Raw genomic sequence first — 18430 nt, 5'->3', positions numbered from 1 at the left:
GGCCACTTGAATTATGTTTAACAATCACCATTATGACTAATTAACATTTTTCTACATTATTTTAATGAATGTATAATATCTGTGAACTCTGATGGCTGATATCCGTGAACTGATGTTTGCGTGAACGAATGTTTTCAGGATGACGTCGTCCGGATGCACTATTACAGATGTGCGAGACCCTTTTAGATATTCATTTTGCTGCTAGTTTTTTTTTTTCCAAGTAGAATATCCTGCCAAAATCAAATATGTCCTGCCAAAGAAACCCATAATTCAGTACCACTCAAGATGAACATACAACTACTTTAATAGTCTAATCTTAAATGGTTTATGAATGCTTTAAAAGAAGTTCATTAATGGTTATTAATTAGGTCATACGCTCTTTAAAAATTAGTTTAAAGCATTGGTAAGCATTTGGTCAAAAATTAACATCCAGTCCATCCTATGGTGGTAAATGGTAGTATTTTATGAACATATATCTGATGACATTGACAGGCGTAATAAGTAATAAGGCGTAATAAGTAATAAGGTTTAACAATACAGATGATGTCACCAGTTCCCATTTTATTTATTATAACTGCTTAATGATTATTTTAAGGTAAATTACAATTACCTACCCCTTAGCAATCAGTAATAAATTCTGTTTTTTTCATTAATAAACCCTATATAATGTGTTCAAATGCCTTCTATGAACCGTGATGACAGTAATGTGTGCTTGTGTCCCAGGAGAGTGTGTGGCTGGACAGCGTCTCCTTGCTCATCAAGGACTCTTTTGAGGGCGAGATGTTGTTGATCGACAACCTCTCAGGCTCCGTCTTCCTCCACTACTCCTCCCCGCCGCTGTGCAAAGACTGCAGGCGACACCCACCAGAGGTACGTCCCCTAAACCTCACCCAGCCTGGCCTCTCTCCACCCGCCCCCTCACCCTCACCCAGCCTGGCCTCTCTCCACCCGCCCCCTAAACCTCACCCAGCCTGGCCTCTCTCCACCCGTCCCCTCACCCTCACCCAGCCTGGCCTCTCTCCACCCGCCCCCTCACCCTCACCCTCACCCAGCCCGGCCTCTCTCCACCCGCCCCCTAAACCTCACCCAGCCTGGCCTCTCTCCACCCGCCCCCTCACCCTCACCCAGCCTGGCCTCTCTCCACCCGCCCCCTAAACCTCACCCAGCCTGGCCTCTCTCCACCCGCCCCCTAAACCTCACCCAGCCTGGCCTCTCTCCACCCTTCCCCTAAACCTCACCCAGCCTGGCCTCTCTCCACCCTTCCCCTAAACCTCACCCAGCCTGGCCTCTCTCCACCCGTCCCCTAAACCTCACCCAGCCTGGCCTCTCTCCACCCGCCCCCTCACCCTCACCCAGCCTGGCCTCTCTCCACCCGCCCCCTAAACCTCACCCAGCCTGGCCTCTCTCCACCCGCCCCCTAAACCTCACCCAGCCTGGCCTCTCTCCACCCGCCCCCTAAACCTCACCCAGCCTGGCCTCTCTCCACCCGTCCCCTAAACCTCACCCAGCCTGGCCTCTCTCCACCCGCCCCCTAAACCTCACCCAGCCTGGCCTCTCTCCACCCGCCCCCTAAACCTCACCCAGCCTGGCCTCTCTCCACCCGCCCCCTCACCCTCACCCAGCCTGGCCTCTCTCCACCCGCCCCCTAAACCTCACCCAGCCTTGCCTCTCTCCACCCGCCCCCTAAACCTCACCCAACCTGGCCTCTCTCCACCCGCCCCCTCACCCTCACCCAGCCTGGCCTCTCTCCACCCTTCCCCTAAACCTCACCCAGCCTGGCCTCTCTCCACCCGTCCCCTAAACCTCACCCAGCCTGGCCTCTCTCCACCCGGACAGATGGCAGAAGGTTTTATAACAATGGCTGTTGTATAATAATGGCTTTTTTTTTACTTCTCAAGAGTCTCTCACCTGTTACGCCAATACACTACACATTGTATACTGAAGGGAATACCTTGACCTACATTATTGTAGATTCAGTGCTGTAAGCAGTTTGGCCTCATGAATGCAAGTCACTAAAAGTCTGCTTGCTTGTTCTTCATAGGTCCTCAGCCTGAGTGTTCTGGCTTGAAGTGGTATTTGAATATTCTTGTTAGTCCGCTGCGTGTGGAGTAAATCCAGGAAGCCCTGAACGCAGCATTTATTTCAGCTTGTCACTGGCACACAAGGAAAGTTTATATCCAGTAATAAAAAAAGACTACTGGCAAAGCAGCCTGCACCACATAAATCTGACAAAAATACAGTAATGTACATGTATACATACATTGAGTTTATATATATATATATATATATATATATATATATATAATGTGTGGTGTGTGTGTGTGAGTGACTATCTGCAACCTCCGTCTCACATCCATCTAACCTCTACAGCATCATATCTATTACATACAGACGCTTATGTCCACATATATGTATTCAGTGACATGCATACAAAAGTCCCAGTTGTGTCAATCACCATGACAGACAGGACAGCGATTGGTTGGGCAAAGCGTCAGTCAAGCCGGAACCTCCTCACCTGTCACTACTCCTTTCAGTTTGTCTGCAGACCATGTCAATCTGCCCCGCCTCATCTCCATCAGCTCTCTGTCCAGATCTTGATTTATGGAGTTTGCCTCCCTCCCTCTCTCTCTCTCCTTCTGTCTTTCTCTCACTCTCACTCTTCCTCTCTCATTACTTCCAATTTTGAGTCAGACTCTCTGTGAATGGCCTCGTCCAGTCCAGCTAACTCGCAGTTGACGATGAGATGATTCCCTTTCAGGGATTTTGAACCGTGGAGCTCCACTCTGGACTCTCTGCAGCCGACAGACTTGCAGTTTTGGCCAAAACAATTGCCAAAACAATAGCCCAGCGGCAGAGAGGCTGCATGCACAACATGTTCCCTAGCAACACGTTAACCTTTACTAGTGCTCTCATGAATCAAAGCTATTTCTGTGCTGGTTGGGGATGTGTTTCAGCATCCTGACCAAGGCTTATTTGGGTTTTTGTGTGTTGTTTTGTTTTGTTTTTATAGTACCACAAAGGAAACTTGTTGTAGAGATGGAAGAGTTTCAAATCTGTGGGTTTGTTTTATTTCTCTTTTATTTCTCGCTTGTCCGGACAGGAGATACACATGGCAGAGCTGGAGCAGGTGTCTCTGCGCTCCGAGCAGCTCTCCGACAAGTCGTCCTCCCAGGCACTGCCAGACGACCTCAGCCTGGACGAACAGAGCATGTACCATCTGGTGGTGAAGGAGACCAAGGTGAACTTTGGACACAAGCAGGCAACAACGTTTCCCAAAAATCACTCCTTCACTTCACACTGGTGCACTATAACTGGGTTATCTCAGTTTATACCCTTTCGAACTATTCAGAATTCCCTGTGCTCAAAAGAGGTTTTCATGAATGTACTTGGAGTGTAGTCTTGCTACTACTCTATACAGTACTTAATCCGCCCCGATAAGAGTTCTGGCACGGACCAGAAGTCACCTGCTGCTGCTGGTTTTATCCACTTCCATAATCTCTTAAGACTCTCTCATTGTCGGTTCTTAATGAGACCTAAGTGGCCAAAATGGCCGCGGACCCAGCCTAATTAGACCCGAGAAATGAAACGAATAAATCCCTCAGACCCACGGGGTGCTGCTCACCAGCCTCACCGCTCTGCTTCTTCGCCCGTGCGTTTTACACACACACACTGGGAGGACTGAGGGGCCACGTGGAACTGAGTAAGATTACATTTGCCATTTGAATCCGTGTGAAATTAATCCATTTGTGTCATTTTTTTTTTTTAACTAAGACAAAATGACGAGCTGTAGGATTTTCTATAAGTGCTATATGAAGTTCTCTAACAAGAACTGGTGTAGTAGAAGCTCTATTTTACATCCACCATCCGTGGATCCGTGTGGCGGACGGGAAGCCCGGTTCGATTAGCCGTGACATGGGAAGAAAGGGGCGGTTAGCGTAAATGCTAAAGGCCCCATGTTGGGTTCTTTCCCCACGCAGGAGGAGGAGAGCCACGGGGAGCTGGAGGAGGCACCGGAGCAGCGGCCGTCAAGAGGCCACAGCACGGGGTCCGAGGAGAGGGCGCCGGGGCCGGAGGACGGACCCTGGAGGAGCCCGCGTGCACGCTCACTGTCTCGCCACAGCACAGGTGACTCACTCTGGGGGAAGCTAGTCGGTGCTAGACGGTGGCGTCTTGGGTCGAGCGGCCGTAGGATTTTATGCGTTAGACGGGGAGTTGTTAGGGGCGGGAGGGGTAAAGGGGGCTCCAGGGTTCCTAACCCTGACTGCTTAGGTTCGTGGTGGGAGATAAATGGGATTTAATGGGAGGCGTATCAAATAGGATCGAGGAGCACAGCAGCCGGCGTCTCCTGCCTCATCCTTGTCTTCATGTAGGTGGGGCACCATGCAGCGACAGCGGAGGTGGAGATGGGGGCTCGGGTCAAGGTGCAGGCAACCCCCGGGCTCTTTACCCCCTCCCTGCGGAGTTCTTCCACCCAACAACGGCAGCCCTGCCAGCCCCCCCCAGACCTCGGCTGGGGCACAAGGCCCGAGGGCTCCGGTTGACCTCCCCTGCTTCCTGGGCCTCCTTACGCTCCCCTGGGGTGAACAGCCAGCTGCTCACTGCACAGGTAGGGCATGTGCTGACATGCTGACTAACGTAACGCCAAAGCCTCGCACAAGCTTAATAACCCGAGTTCTACAGGACCGTCCATGTACATTTAATATTTGAGCAAATACTGAATTGTTGTGGGTTGGAATTAGTTAAGGATGAACTCTGTAAGTTGAACTCTATAGGTTGTGGACTGTGGGGATCTTGCAGTACAGCTGAATTTATACAATTCATGACCACTGTCTTTTGCTTCTGCTCTGGGTCTGAATCTCCTCAGTATGCATCTCACAGTGATTCGTCCCTGGCCACGGGCAGCTCGGAGGGGAGTCTGCAGACCACCATGGAGGAAGGGCTCAGCTTCAGCGTCTCGCCTCCCCAAGACCCCGTGTTCCCCCTGGAGCAGTTGGAGACCCTCTCCAGCTCCAACAGCCCTTCCACACAGACACTAAAACCGGTTCCTTCTGTCGCACTCAGCCTCCGTGCCACCAGGGGGCACCAGCGCAGGCAGAGCAGTTGTGGGGACGGCAGCAGCCCCAGAGCCACGCGGCAGGGCTCCATAGAGTCGTCGGACCAAGAGGCGGTGTTGCGGAGTTGCAGGGCTGGCCAGGCCTGCAACAGTGAACAGTTGTCGGAAACGCTGAGTAGCCTGTCCCTAACGTCCCTGCTGTTGCCCAGCACTCTGGTGCCCCCAGTGGTGAAGAAGTGTAACAGCACAGGCAGTTTGGAGCACGGGGTGGGCCCAGCCTGTGGAAAAGATGGAAAACAGCTTTTTGCGACAGAGCCCCTGGGCTACCTCACTCCTCCATGGGTGGAGGGGAGGGGCGGGGCCAAAGAGGAACACTTGGAAGCTTCGGGATTTGAAGGAGAAAGTACGATTCAAGTTACAATGGTGCGCTCCAGGAAAAACAGATGAAACACTCCTTTTTTGTCATTCCACTCTTAAGGCCCACCACTCTACCTCTCTTTTTTTTCTTGTTTTTTTTTTTTGGACATGCGATGCTCCATGCTATCGTTTCCCTACAAACAAAACAAATGAGTTTGAGCTCACTCTTCATTTTGTGGCTTTTTCCCATTTTGTATTCGCTTGAGGGAGTGGTGATTCCTGCCTGTGCCTGTGAGCTGTGAATGGGCGGAGCTAGAGTGCAGAGAGTGGATGGGCGGAGCCAGAGTGCAGAGAGGGGACAGTTGTCCCTCTGGAGCAACGGTGTCGCCGGATGACACACCAACAGATACTGATAGCTGAGTAAAATCAGGGAGCGCAAATGCAAGAGTTGTAGCAGTCAAATAAGGTTTAGCAATCTTTGCTGATGTTCTAATGGATTTAATGAGTTAAAAGTAAAAAATGCAAAAAAAATCCCAAAGTAGGTAGTTAAAGGTAACAAAGGGAGTGCGGTTTAGAACCTTCACTTCTTGTAGAAAGGGCATGCGGACTCAATTAGGAATAAAGGACTGTGTGAAAGGCTGCAGAATCCTTGCTAATTTTAGATACTTTATGTATTCAACAGAAATGCAGGACATTACTGTGTGCTTGCATGCGTCTACACGTGTGCGTGTGTTCCAGTGTCTGCGTGTGTGTATGCGCATGTGGTGCGTGTATGCATTGTTTTGAGGGTGGTGCTTTTGAAGCTGAGCTCGGTCACGTCACACAGAATGCACATGGAGGAAAGGGCCAAGATGGCTGCCTCTCCCCCGGCTGGCATTGCTCACTGGAGCAGGATGAGAGAGGAGTGACAAGCAAAGAAAAGACGCTGAAGGACCAAATGGAAAAATGTTTAACTGCCTGCCTCAAAAAGAAAAAAAAAGAAAAAAATTAATAAAGAAAAAAAAATCTGCGGTGTGGGTGGGGGGGGGGGATCATCTGCATGAAGGCATCTTTATCAGATAAGCTGATATTTTACACGCACAGACCCGTGTGAGGATGTCAATGCTGGATGACCATAATATGCTTTTTATTCAGATATTTTTTTATAAATTGGAACATTAATTACTGTTCTTTAGTTGGAGGTAAAGGAAACTGGGGGAGTACATATGTCATGGTTGCCTTGTTCTCATGCCTTCCCTTGTGTTTCTCTGTCTGGTTTGAAGCTGCTTCCTGCAAGTGACTTCCAATTTTATAACTTTGGTAAGGGGAGGGGCTTTTATATGTGGTTAAAAAAAACCCAGCAAAAAAAAAAAGGACAGAAAAAAGAAAGTGAATTTAAAAAAAATGTGGATTGGAGTTGCTCTGGGATTTTGGAGGTATCGTCAAAGAAGTAAAGAAGAATAGGGTGTGTATTGCCTTGCACCACGGGAGGACAGTGGTGACCATCACTGCAGGAAGCAGTGGTCTCTGCTGTCTACAACCCTTCAGGATACCCCAGAGAGAAGACATTGATGATGTTTGGAGAGCTTTAATTTGAGTGTCATATGCCATAATGAGGTTTATTAGATTTGCAACAGCTCCAATAATTTAAACATCACCGTTCGTGGATGGATTCAGGACTGCAGTAGGATGCTTCTTGTTAATATTCTATGAATTTTACTAATTGCACTCAGTCACTCTATACGCCATCTTTAGCCAGCTTAGATTGATCAAACACTCAATTCATGTACAAATGCAGCATCTTTTAAACCTATAAGTATGACACTCGAAATATTCAAGACGAAATGGTGTTTTAGCATAGTCTACAGTTAGTGTTTAGTGTCTCTGATGTGTTTTGTTTCATAGAATTCGGGTGAATCTCAAAATTTGGCTTGACTTTTTGATGAACTTCATTTGATTGATTGTGGTTGTCTGTCCATAATGTGGAGATATCATTGATTTACCATTATACAGTATATCAATGGTGTTGTGCTATATAATCAAGACTACACTAGTTCTGCACACATTGCTTGACACAGTATTAGCGTTAGGTTAGAGAACATTAAAATGCTAGGGTTTATTTTAAAAAGACACAAACTTGAAGGGCTTTCTCACTCTCCAAGATTGTCTTGGATATTTTTAGACAATTCTGCTGTCCGTGGACAAGATATGAAAGGTTAGTGTGACAATACAGCAATAAATAGTAGCTTTGTATGCCCCAAATATGTCTATCATATTATTATTTCAACATAATAGTGTTACCCACATAAATTTGCGCGTTATGGGGAGCCAATCAGAACACACAGCTTTCCCTTCATTTGAATAATGGGCTACGATTGGTTGAGATGGATAAATGAGGTCATTTAGAACTCAGGGCCTTGGAACATACCACTACTGACTCCTGTTGTTTTTAGGGGCAGGAGTCAAGACGGAATGGAGGACCAGGGATAAATTGAGTGCTACTGTTTCAACACCTCTTTTGATGCCTTTAATTCAGGCTTACATTAGTGTGTCATGAATGTGGCGTACCACTAGTACTGGCTATTGAATGGAACCAGCCCAGTCATATTAAAATGTTTGTAGCATTTATTACATCTGAGGGCAAATTTTGGGATATGTAAAGAATGGGTTTAGAAGAAAAGCTTCAACCAGTGCTCTTGGCCCTAACCCTAAACATTTGTAGCATCTTATATGTGTTTGTTTATACAAATTCCTACAATTTTGCAAATGTGATAAACTACTAAATAGACTTGATTGATAAGATTGATAATTGATTCTGAGAGCAGTTGCTATATTTTTAGCAATAGCCTGCAAGAAAGACAGTGTGAATTGGTTAAACGTATTTAATAAATCTGAGTATGGTAGAATAAGTAAATGATATTAACTCTTTTGGGTGTCATGTCATGTTTATTAAAGGCTAGTGTATGGTTAATGTCTAATGGCATAGAGTGTTAGAGGTTTTACCAGGCACTCTGTGATGGACTTTATCACATCTTTATCATGAACATATGTACATAATTTTGTATATTGAATTGCATGTGTGCTATGCTACCAATGACAATGAAATCATGCATTTTTGAGAGTCTGAGAGTGAGAAAGATTTCTCTGGATTTCATTTTGGACACAGCAGTCCATTTTTTCTCACTCTGAAAGTCTTCCTTGTTTTACTTGGAGCTGAAGCAGCGTTGATGTGCAGCCTACATTTCCCAGGAGAGCAGACTGTAGTTTTTTTGTGGCACTACATTTCCCATGGGACGCTCATCATTATGTGTAGACAGAGTGCTCTTCCAGTCTGCGAGACTTGGCACCTGTCAGACAGCTGCCTCGAGACTCCTTGTCAGAAATTTCAGTGACCACACGTCTGGAAGTGGGGATCGTCTGGTCGGCCCTTGTAAACCGTAAGAGCAACCACCATGTAGCTGGGGCCCTGAACAGAGTGAGAGTGGGTTAGGAAATAAAATGCCATTACACCACACTGAGGGGCGGAGCAAGACGCTGAGGAGAGTGCCCATTGGCTGGGTGTAATCTCCCCGCCTCCACCTAGAAGTCGCTCTCTGAGGTCTGATCACCCATTGGCAGCTAAGCTTCCCCTCGCCCAACCCTCTTCAATCGCCACTGCTCATGCCAAAATACGATGTTAGATTTATGTGCACAGGACATTAATCCTCTTCATAGAGGCGGCCGAAGATAATGAGCATGGCATGCCAGTAAATGCATCCGGTACAAGTTGCCGCTACGCAATGCCATGGATGAGAGCTCAGAGCAAAGATAAAGATTCAGTGGTTGTTTATTTGTTTGTAATTTCTTAATCTGCTCTGCTCTTGGCTGTGTGTGTTATGTAGAGGCCTTCTAACATCATGGCATCAAAGGTTTATCTGAAGACTTGATAATGACTTTGTCTGTATGTTGCTGGGGGTCGAGGTAGGAGCTAATTGCTAGGGAATGTTTTTGATTAAAACTGGGGGGGGGGGATCATCCCACTTAGCAGAGAGAAATGATCTCCTTTAATGATCACTGCTGCTTTGAGAAGACAATGTAGGAGAGACTCAAATGAAACAATCCATAGTCTTTAGTCTGCTGGTCTACTGCCCTAGTAGAGAGAGTTAAAAATACTTGTGGATGTGGTTGCTGTGTATAGTACATAATCTCCCCCTCTCCCTCTCTGTCCTTATCTACGTTTCTCTGTCAATTTAATTGACAGTGGCTAAATCAAGTACGTTGACACACCATGGTCACAAAAGCACACACCACCTCACACACCTGATGCCCACTGACCCGTGCTCTCTCTCCCTTCTCTCACTGGCCCACTTAGACACACACACAAACACACACACACCTCATCAAGTTTACAGAAGGCGAACAGCTTCTGACACCCTCCCAGGGCAGAGCGATTCAAGCTCTGTTGCGTTTACCTCAGGATCAGGGATGTGGGATGTAAATAGACACAAAAACAGGAGCAAGGGAAAAACAAAAGGACCTCCGCCAGCGAGGAAGGCAGGGGAGAAGGACTGGGTTCAATCAGGGCCTGCTTGATGTGGGCAAAAGCAGAGCGCATACCTGAGGCGAGGTGCTCCCCATGTTGGGCCAGTGGCAGGAGGGGCCGTCAGCTTCTGACGAGCTACTGCATGTGCGTGCCAGCTGGGCTCTGAAGGCCAAAGCGAAAGCACCGCAGTAGGTCAAGGAAAGGACTGGGTAGGAAGACTCAGAGAGTTTAGTGGATAAGGGTCTGGGAGTGTGTGCTCGGAGACTCCAGGTTTGATGGCTGAGTTTGTAGTTTTTTCACTCTATTCGTAGCCTAATGTAAGTGATGTAAGCACGTCGTAATTTTAGTACGGACAGCAAAAAAGCTTTGGAGTTGGAATGGAAATTTTCCAAATAAGAATGCGCTTGTACTTGTGGGATCGAATTTCAATTACTCTTATTGCCTATCTACACAGTATGGCACTTTTTCAATTTTTATTAAATCTAAATTAATTGAATGATTTCATATGGTAAATTGGTAAATATTGGCATATATTGATTACGCCATATATCGATAACACCCATCATTTCCCAATGAATGTCCTTTAAGTACTTTGAGAGCCCATTAGTGTGAGTTCAATGGCAGGACTCGAATCTGTTTATCACAGCATTGAACCAGTATTTGTAGAGATTATTGTATGTTTAATTCAATTCTCTGGGCTATTATTTTATTTAACTTTTGAACCCACATGGATTGCTTCTCTGAATTAACACAAACATAAATCTTGGAGCACAAATTAAAAAAAAAAAACTATTCGCCTATTACACATACAAAGGCAGCACGTTGTTAGCTCTCTGGGCTCTTGGTTAACACATGGGATGCTTCCTACAGCCCTTGGCCCGCCGTGTGCAAAAGAACCTGCAGCCCCTGAAATTCCTTTAGCACACTCGTGATAGACGAGGTTGTAATCAATTCTGTTCGTCCTTGCGCTTTAGAGGACTGCGAGAATGTTCATTGATGGCGTTGTAACTTCCTGTTTGTAAAGACCAGGTCACAACTCTCTGGGCTTGTCCTTATTCGCCTCTTGACTCTGACACAGGAATTTAACTGCACAGCCTCAGAAAGAATGTTTTGTGGGTAAATATGCAGCCTTTACTGTTTAGAAACATAAAACGGTAATATTCACAGAAATGGCGGTGTGCTTCCTACGCACTACCGAGACAACACCAAGTAGATGACGCATATATTTGAGCTTTCAGAGCTTGCACGATTTATGTGTTGACCGTCGTCAAATCAAACAGAATATAAATTGGAAACATTCCTCACGGTAGTGTACAGCAGGTGTCCTGTGATTAGTAATAAAAAGCCACTGGTGTGTTAAAAAAAATGTCCTTATGGCCCCTGACTAGACCACGTAGGAATGAAATCATTCTTCAAAACCATTTATTCTCATGTCTAGCTACTTATTCGCTTTCTACGTGCGTAAATCTATTCACATCGTAAGATCAAGAAAAGTGCCCCAATGAAATCAAATTGAAAAGACTGCAGTTGTGTGTGTTTATTATTATTTTCAAGCAGTAACGTGTTTTGTTTGTTCGTTAAATCTTTACCCCACCCGTTTTTGGACTGTTTGACAGTGAAGATCAGAAATGTAGCATTTTGACCTCCGTGAAAAGCTCAGGTGAAGCCAGCGCGTGGTGGGATGCCATCGTGCGGTGTTTGTTTAATGACTACAGCAAACGCTTTACATTCCTCAAACCTCACAAATGCACTAACCCTAACCCCTTCCCCTCTCCCTTTCTCTCGTTAATTCCATTTTTTGTTTATTTGTTTGAAATGCATTCCAGCCACATCAATAATCATAATGTTATGCATCAACTTTTCTCTGCATGCTCTGTCTGTGCAACTTTGCCCGTTGATGCAGTGCTACTTTACATTTGTGGACGGACCGTTCATCCTCACTGGAGTCCATTTCTTGCTACTGTGTTCGTCTTCATCCGGATGCACTGCAGACGATCCCTGTTGCTCCAGTTAGCTTTCAATTTGTCCTGATTTTGCTCCCGCTCACCAGGGTTGAACTCTGGTCTGGTAGCATATGGCACAAAAAACATCTCAGTTTATATTTGGATTAGTCAGATTTGCAAAAGCCCAGTAATTATGATTATCTAAGGGGTGCAGGAAAAGTCGAGCTCTTTGCCCAGTTTACTGAGTATGTTTTAATTATAATCATTTCGGAATGGGCCTGCTTCTGTCTCTCCCTACCTCCCCCTCCCCCTCTCTACATCTCCATTTCTCTTGTTCTTTTTCTCTTGTAAATGCTCGGCTGCATATGGCATTTGCATTTGAATGGCTTGAGAAACCTCGGACTGCCCATTCCCAGTTGTGCAGGTGCGATCTCCAGGTTCACTCTGGGAGAAGGCTCTCGGGCCCGGATTACATATTTATCGTGGTGGTTAGGGTATGTGCAGGCGGCCACGCGTTGAGAGCAGTGTGTTCCAGTATTGACGCGGCCTCTGTGCTGTGTGGCAGTCTGAGCCAGAGACCCGGGTACAGGGACTGGAGGAGCTGCTTATCGATCTCCGGCTGGCTTTGTGCAGCACGCCGTATCCACCGCAGTGGCTGGAGGGATTTTGCCTCCTCCATTACGGCTGAAGCTGGCAGGCACTGTGTGTTCTTGACACGGGCCTGGACCCCTCCTTTTCACTCACACACACACACACACACACGTATACACACATGCAGCCACTCGCTCACTTTGGGGTCTAAAATAGCCCTTTATTCTGGGCAGCGTATGCGGTGGAACCACAGGCTCCAGGAAGCTCGTTCAAAGCCAGCACCTTTACCACAGGAAACTGCTATCATGCACATTTCCATTCCTGGCCCCAGTCACTCACAGTGTGGAAACAAAATAAGAGGGTTCACATGCACATTGGGCATCGTCTCATGCTTTAGTGGTGACGCCTAGTCCCTTAGACCCTTAGTAGGAAGTGTTTTGTCCCCTAAATGCTCATTTCAACTGCAGGATAGCATAAACATTCTCAAAAAGCAAGCATGCCCCAGTCTCACGGTAATATAGATTCTGTAGCAGGCTGTGAGCTGCTAATCCCTTCTTCCATACCAGCACAATCCCGTCAAAGAGAATCAGCTTTCCAGGTGATGCAGTGTGGTGCTATGGAAACATGCCTTCGTCTTGACTGCAGACAGACTGACTCTCCAACCCTGCCACAGGGCTCTGTTCAAATCCAACCTGCTGCTAGAAAAGACCTCTCTGGAGCTGTTTGGAAGTGGCCGGGGAACAGGTCACGTCAGAATGCCAATGGCGGTCCACAGCAAGTGTGTGGGGAGTGTGTTGTGGAGGAACGTCCGTGGTTTGGGCCTCTGGAACTGAAAGCTGCCCGTTCTGAGCTGTGGCGCACTGCACATGACCAGCTGAATGTCCCCTGACACTTCAGCCACTTTGATGTGTAGGAGGATGGACAAGAAGACCTCAGGGAGGGAGGAGGAATTGGGGAGGACAGGAGGGTGAGGAGGGCTGTGGGTGATGAAGGATGAGAGACTGGTAGAGAAAAAGGCAGAAAAGAGGATTAGGGGAAAGCAGCATTGGCTTCCCACAATGGTGTCATACAGTTTAGTGTTGATATGGGCCAAAGTCTCCGGTGTGTCATTTAATATACGTCTACAAGCAGTGATTTGCTGGACTGCAGGGTTCAGTGTTAGAAGTGAGACACTTTCTATTTATAAGGTCATTGTGGTTAACCAAGGGGAAAAAATCTTTGATCTGCTCTACTGTAAGAAAAATAAAGATTTTTCTATGCAACAGCGGTGAGAACTAACATCTATATAGAACTTGTGCCTCTGGTGACCGCTGTTCAGAAAGGGTTAGACACAACACTGAAATCATGACTGTTTTCAAACTTCCCACTTTGTCCATGTCACTGTGCTCCAGACTTTTCATCATGGCACAATGAACCGCGAGGGCGTGGACGACGGGTCCTTCGCTCCGCATAAGTGATCAAAATAGAATGCGAGGAAAGAAAGCACAAGCGATAATCGTTTCTCAGATCTGCGCTGAGTAGCGCGCTGATCGCTAGCTTCGCTGAAAGTGGCCAGCCAATGGAGTGGCAAATTGAATGAAATTTGGCTTCATGTGTACGCGCTGAGAATAAGACGGTAAGAGGGGGGTTTTGAGATAACGTCGCAAGGACTATGGAGAGAGAAGAGAGGGAATGAGAAATATCAGGCTCACGGGGGTCAAGAGACTAATAGCTGTCCTATTATCTGTAGAGTAAAGGCGAGGATTACGATTCTTTCAGCATATTGAAAAAGTGTCTTTTCAAGGTCAAATACTTTGTGTGATGTGTGTCTGTGTCTTAGTGTATTTGAAGAATCAAAGAGGATGCGTCTGTGTGAAGACGATACTGATATGACCCTCCCGTGAGAGACTGTTCAGACAGAACATGGGTAAACAGCTCAGTTGTTATTCGTTTGTTTATAAATGCAAGTTGTTGAAGTAACAGAGGAGTTAGAAATACACATAGAAAATACAAAAAAAAATACAAAAAGAAAAAAAATTGAAATACTTACCCAACAAGTTTAACAAGCTTCAAACTACCAATGAAAATGAATTGTATTTATATGAAATATGTATTTTGTATGTTCAAAATACTTAAAATACATTTTTAAAGATTTTAAAAGATAAAATGTCACCTTTACCTTTTTAAAACGTGCAAACATGTTTTTGATGACAACAAAGTGGTACAGTCTTTAAAGACAAATGTTTGGGGGGAGGTTTCTTTCTTTTTTGGGTGATTTAGGGGCTGTAATGTATAAATGTATGCACTAAATTAGGACTGCCTGTCTGTGGGCCAAATCTGCCCCTCAAACACTTTTGGTCTGATCCTTATGATGATCCATTGGTCCATTTCTTATGGGATTTTTCAGTCATTACAGACTTTGCACAGATTTTCTTACATGCTGAGTTCATTTACCCCCCAACTACATTGTGTTCACCCCCCCCCCCCCCCACAGTCCAAATATAGTAAACCTGGTCTTCTCCCTCCCACTTAGTATGTTTCTTGTCTTTAAAAACAAATACAAAAATACAACTCAAATCAATTATAATAGTTCTGAATTAATCAATACATGTCTAATTATATATGTTCCATGGATATGTTTCATGGAGAAAGAAAAGCCCTTCTGCTAGGCTCTCTGGGTGTTTGGTGTAAAGACGAGCGGCAATGTTTAATCATTGGTCTTAATTTTTGCTATAGAGCTGTTGAAGAAATGTAGAAATGACAAAGACCTAAGAAAAAGTAAATTACACTAACAATACATTAATCAAATGTAATTTAAAAGTTATTGTCAGCTAGTCGTAGCTGACATGTTGCCCGTGAGGGCCGGTCTGCCTTTGCTGTTGGTGTAGGATTTGAAGGAACCTCTTCTAGTGGAAACTTCAACATGTACATGAAGATACCTGTTTGTCTACTTCCTTCTAATAGATGGCTCAAACACACCTGAAATGTTTGGTTTGCTACCACTGAAGAATCCAGTGCTTCTCTGGTAATTTTCTCAAGTTTTGATGATATCTTCTGAGGTTCCAGAGAATTTCTTTTCCCAAAGAGTGTATGAATATGTAGTATATAAATACATACATATATACATAACACTTTATTTTTGTTTTCTTTGTACTATATTGTCAAAATGGATTTATTGCTTTATTCTATTGATCCTGTTCATAAAAAAACCAAACAGACATTGTGCAATAATGAAAAAACAAAAACACAACAACAACCTGTCTTGTAATTTAGTGTATATATTTAGCCAGTTGGCAATAAGGAGAAAATGACTTCCAGTCAGAAGGTTTCATCCTGTGCTGAGAAGCTTCTTGCCTGGCCCCTCCCCCCGTCTCTCCTTTGTTCATTCCCTGCAGGTCCTGATTAAGATTTCCTTGTAAAATGTACTGTATGAAATAAAATTTACAATATCGACACTTTATGACAACCATTTGCACTGGATGTTTGATCTTGAGACCTTTGCATGTAACTGTGATTTCAAGGCTGGTCCAAGCATTTATGAGGCTCTAAGCAGAATTTCATCTGAGGCCCCCCATGCTACCACCTCAGCACCACTTTCTTATGTAATTAATTGGCTCGTCATAATATTCCGGTGCTCTTGGGCGCCCCCTAGTGGCGCGAGGGCCCTAAGCAGCCCTGGGCCGGCTCTGTGCTTTCATTTCCTTTCAATACCAGTATTGCCATTGTTCTCAATTTACTCCACTACCTTGAAACTTTTAATGAAGTCAGTCCTGGGTTGATTAAGATGTTTTATCTTAATCAAAGGTGATTTTTAAATGGATTTGTAAGACAGCTATGAATCACTGTACCATGGAAAAGCAACAGAACTTGTCCACACCCCTATGAGACAGTACAAGTTCTTCAAGCAAAACAAGAATGAAAGAAAGAAACACACAAATAAAGTTTCATTTTTTTGATGTGGCTATACAAAAAAATTCTGCACAGGCATTTCAAATAGGAAACCATGAATCACCTGTGTCTTTGTGTGGTGTTGTCATGGCTACAATAATTGTTTTATTGTGTGTATACTGATCTTCCAAAATGGCTCACAGACGCTTGGTGCAGAATATTCTAGTTAGATTTTTTTAGAGCTGGATATGTTTTTCCCTAAGGCTTTCTTTTTCTGAGTCACTGAAAACACAGCCAGTGGTAGAACAGTTTGTGTGTGTGTGTGTGTGTGTGTGTGTGTGTGTGAGTGTGTGTGTGGGTGTGTGTGTGTGTGTGTGTGCATGTGTGTGTGTGTGTGTGTGTGTGTGTGTGTGTGTCTATAAGTGTATAATGAACATGCTTTATGTAGTCAAGCTCCATTGCCACTCTAAATGAAACTACTAGCTCTAATTAAATGTTAACAGGGATAGGTATGCACTTCTCATCACTGCTGTAAATCCTGCTATGGGCCTGATTGCTTTGAAACACAAAACTAATTGGGTGTTTGTGCGTGTGTGTGTATGGGTTTGTGTGTGTGTGTGTATGTATGCGTGGGCATGCCTGTGTGCGTGTTTGGGCGTGGCTGTTTGCATGTGTTTGCACCTACCCTGGGCATGGGTAGGTATGTACAGGTGCGTGTGTTTGTGGGCGTGCGTGGGTGTGTACAGGTGCGTGTGTTTGTGGGCGTGCCTGTGTGTTTGTGGGTGTGCCCGTGTGTTTGTGGGCGTGCCCGTGTGTTTGTGGACGTGCCCGTGTGTTTGTGGGCATGCCCGAGTGTTTGTGGGTGTGCCTGTGTGTTTGTGGGCGTGCCCGTGTGCATGTTTGTAAGTGGGGGTGTACATGGGCGTTCCAGTGGGGTCTGGTCCTCCTGTCTTGGACCACGACCCTGCCTGAGCCCATATGTTAGACACCCACTCATATGAATTCATGGCCTTCACAGACACACACACAGATTGAGTTTAGCATTACCCAAACATGTCCATATGTGACTCCTCCTGCCAAAAACAAAATCTCTTTACCCCCTAAACAAACACGTGCTCTTATGCAGCCTGTGTAGCCTACATGCTGTTGTTGTGTTGTTTAATCTGTATGGGATTTAATGGCTTTTCTCTGTGAAGGCAGATTCCTCAGCAGATTGCAGTGTGGATTGGGTCATTACCAGTGTTGGGAACATTACTTTAAAAAAGTAATTAGTTATAGTTACTCACTACTTGTTCAAAAAAGTAACTGAGTTAGTAACTGAATTACTCTATAATAAAAGTAACTCGTTACCTGGGAAAGTAACTATTTGCATTACAGTTAAAAAAAAAGTTATATGCCAATGAATAGGCTAAGGATGTTTTGAAAAAGCAGTTTTCACAGTCAGTCGAAATGAGTAGATCAGAAACGTGTTTAACTTTTGATATTTACTGCACATCCACAGACCAGTGCAGGATAAAATCCTTTAAAATCCCAAATCTTTGTAAAAAAAAAAAAAAAAAAAAAAAAAAGCAAAAGTAAACAGTTACACTATATAAAGTGCATTTACATCTATCAAATTAAATTCTCTCAACCTGAAACAACTGGTTTGTTCACAACAGAAGTAAACTTAAGAAATAAAACCTATATTCTTAATTAAATAAATCAAATACCCAGTCTGGTAGACATTCAGGAACTAAGAAAATAAGAAAAGTATTTTATTTTCTTCGGCTTGCTCCTGACTCGCCATTTCTGCCTGTTCTCCGTTTGCGTGTCACTGGCGTGCTTCGGCGCGCGTGTAAAAACACTGGCTCTGATTTGCTACCATAATGCTGCCTTAGCCAATCACTTGCAGAGTTACCAACTTTTGAAGATCCCTTGGAGTGAGATTTGAACCTGGAGGAGGTGGCGAGTGTAAATTGTTGACGGGGGGGGCTTAAAATGAACTTGGTGCGAACTAGTAACTCATTGAATCATAGATGTGAATCAGAGGTAAATAAATTAGATATTTTTTTCCGGCGTGAGATATTGGAAGTGTGGCGTGAGAGCGTGTGAACACGGTCAAATGCGTGTGTCTCACGC

At 45.0% G+C, this 18430-nt stretch overlaps 1 protein-coding gene across 1 annotated transcript; it reads left to right on the top strand.

Moving 5' to 3' along the window:
• The first annotated feature begins 265 nt into the window (after positions 1-265).
• LOC143508733 (voltage-dependent T-type calcium channel subunit alpha-1I-like) lies at positions 266-6393 on the top strand. The gene is made up of 5 exons (XM_076997378.1): positions 266-870; positions 3101-3238; positions 3978-4125; positions 4371-4606; positions 4865-6393. Exons 1-5 carry the CDS (start codon positions 781-783, stop codon positions 5498-5500), a joined length of 1248 nt encoding a protein of 415 aa, XP_076853493.1. The 5' UTR covers positions 266-780; the 3' UTR covers positions 5501-6393.
• The last annotated feature ends 12037 nt before the right edge of the window (positions 6394-18430 follow it).

Source organism: Brachyhypopomus gauderio, chromosome 2, assembly GCF_052324685.1.
Source record: "Brachyhypopomus gauderio isolate BG-103 chromosome 2, BGAUD_0.2, whole genome shotgun sequence".
NCBI lineage: Eukaryota > Metazoa > Chordata > Actinopteri > Gymnotiformes > Hypopomidae > Brachyhypopomus > Brachyhypopomus gauderio.
Note: the sequence above shows the minus strand (reverse complement) of the source record. Positions and strands in the feature narration are given on the sequence as shown.

Excerpts from the sequence above, each read along its gene's own strand:
- LOC143508733 (XM_076997378.1), top strand. The coding sequence starts at position 781 with ATGTTGTTGATCGACAACCTCTCAGGCTCCGTCTTCCTCCACTACTCC. Across the intron at positions 3,239-3,977 it reads TGGTGGTGAAGGAGACCAAG|GAGGAGGAGAGCCACGGGGA; the intron begins GTGAACTTTGGA and ends TTCCCCACGCAG. Across the intron at positions 4,607-4,864 it reads GCCAGCTGCTCACTGCACAG|TATGCATCTCACAGTGATTC; the intron begins GTAGGGCATGTG and ends GAATCTCCTCAG.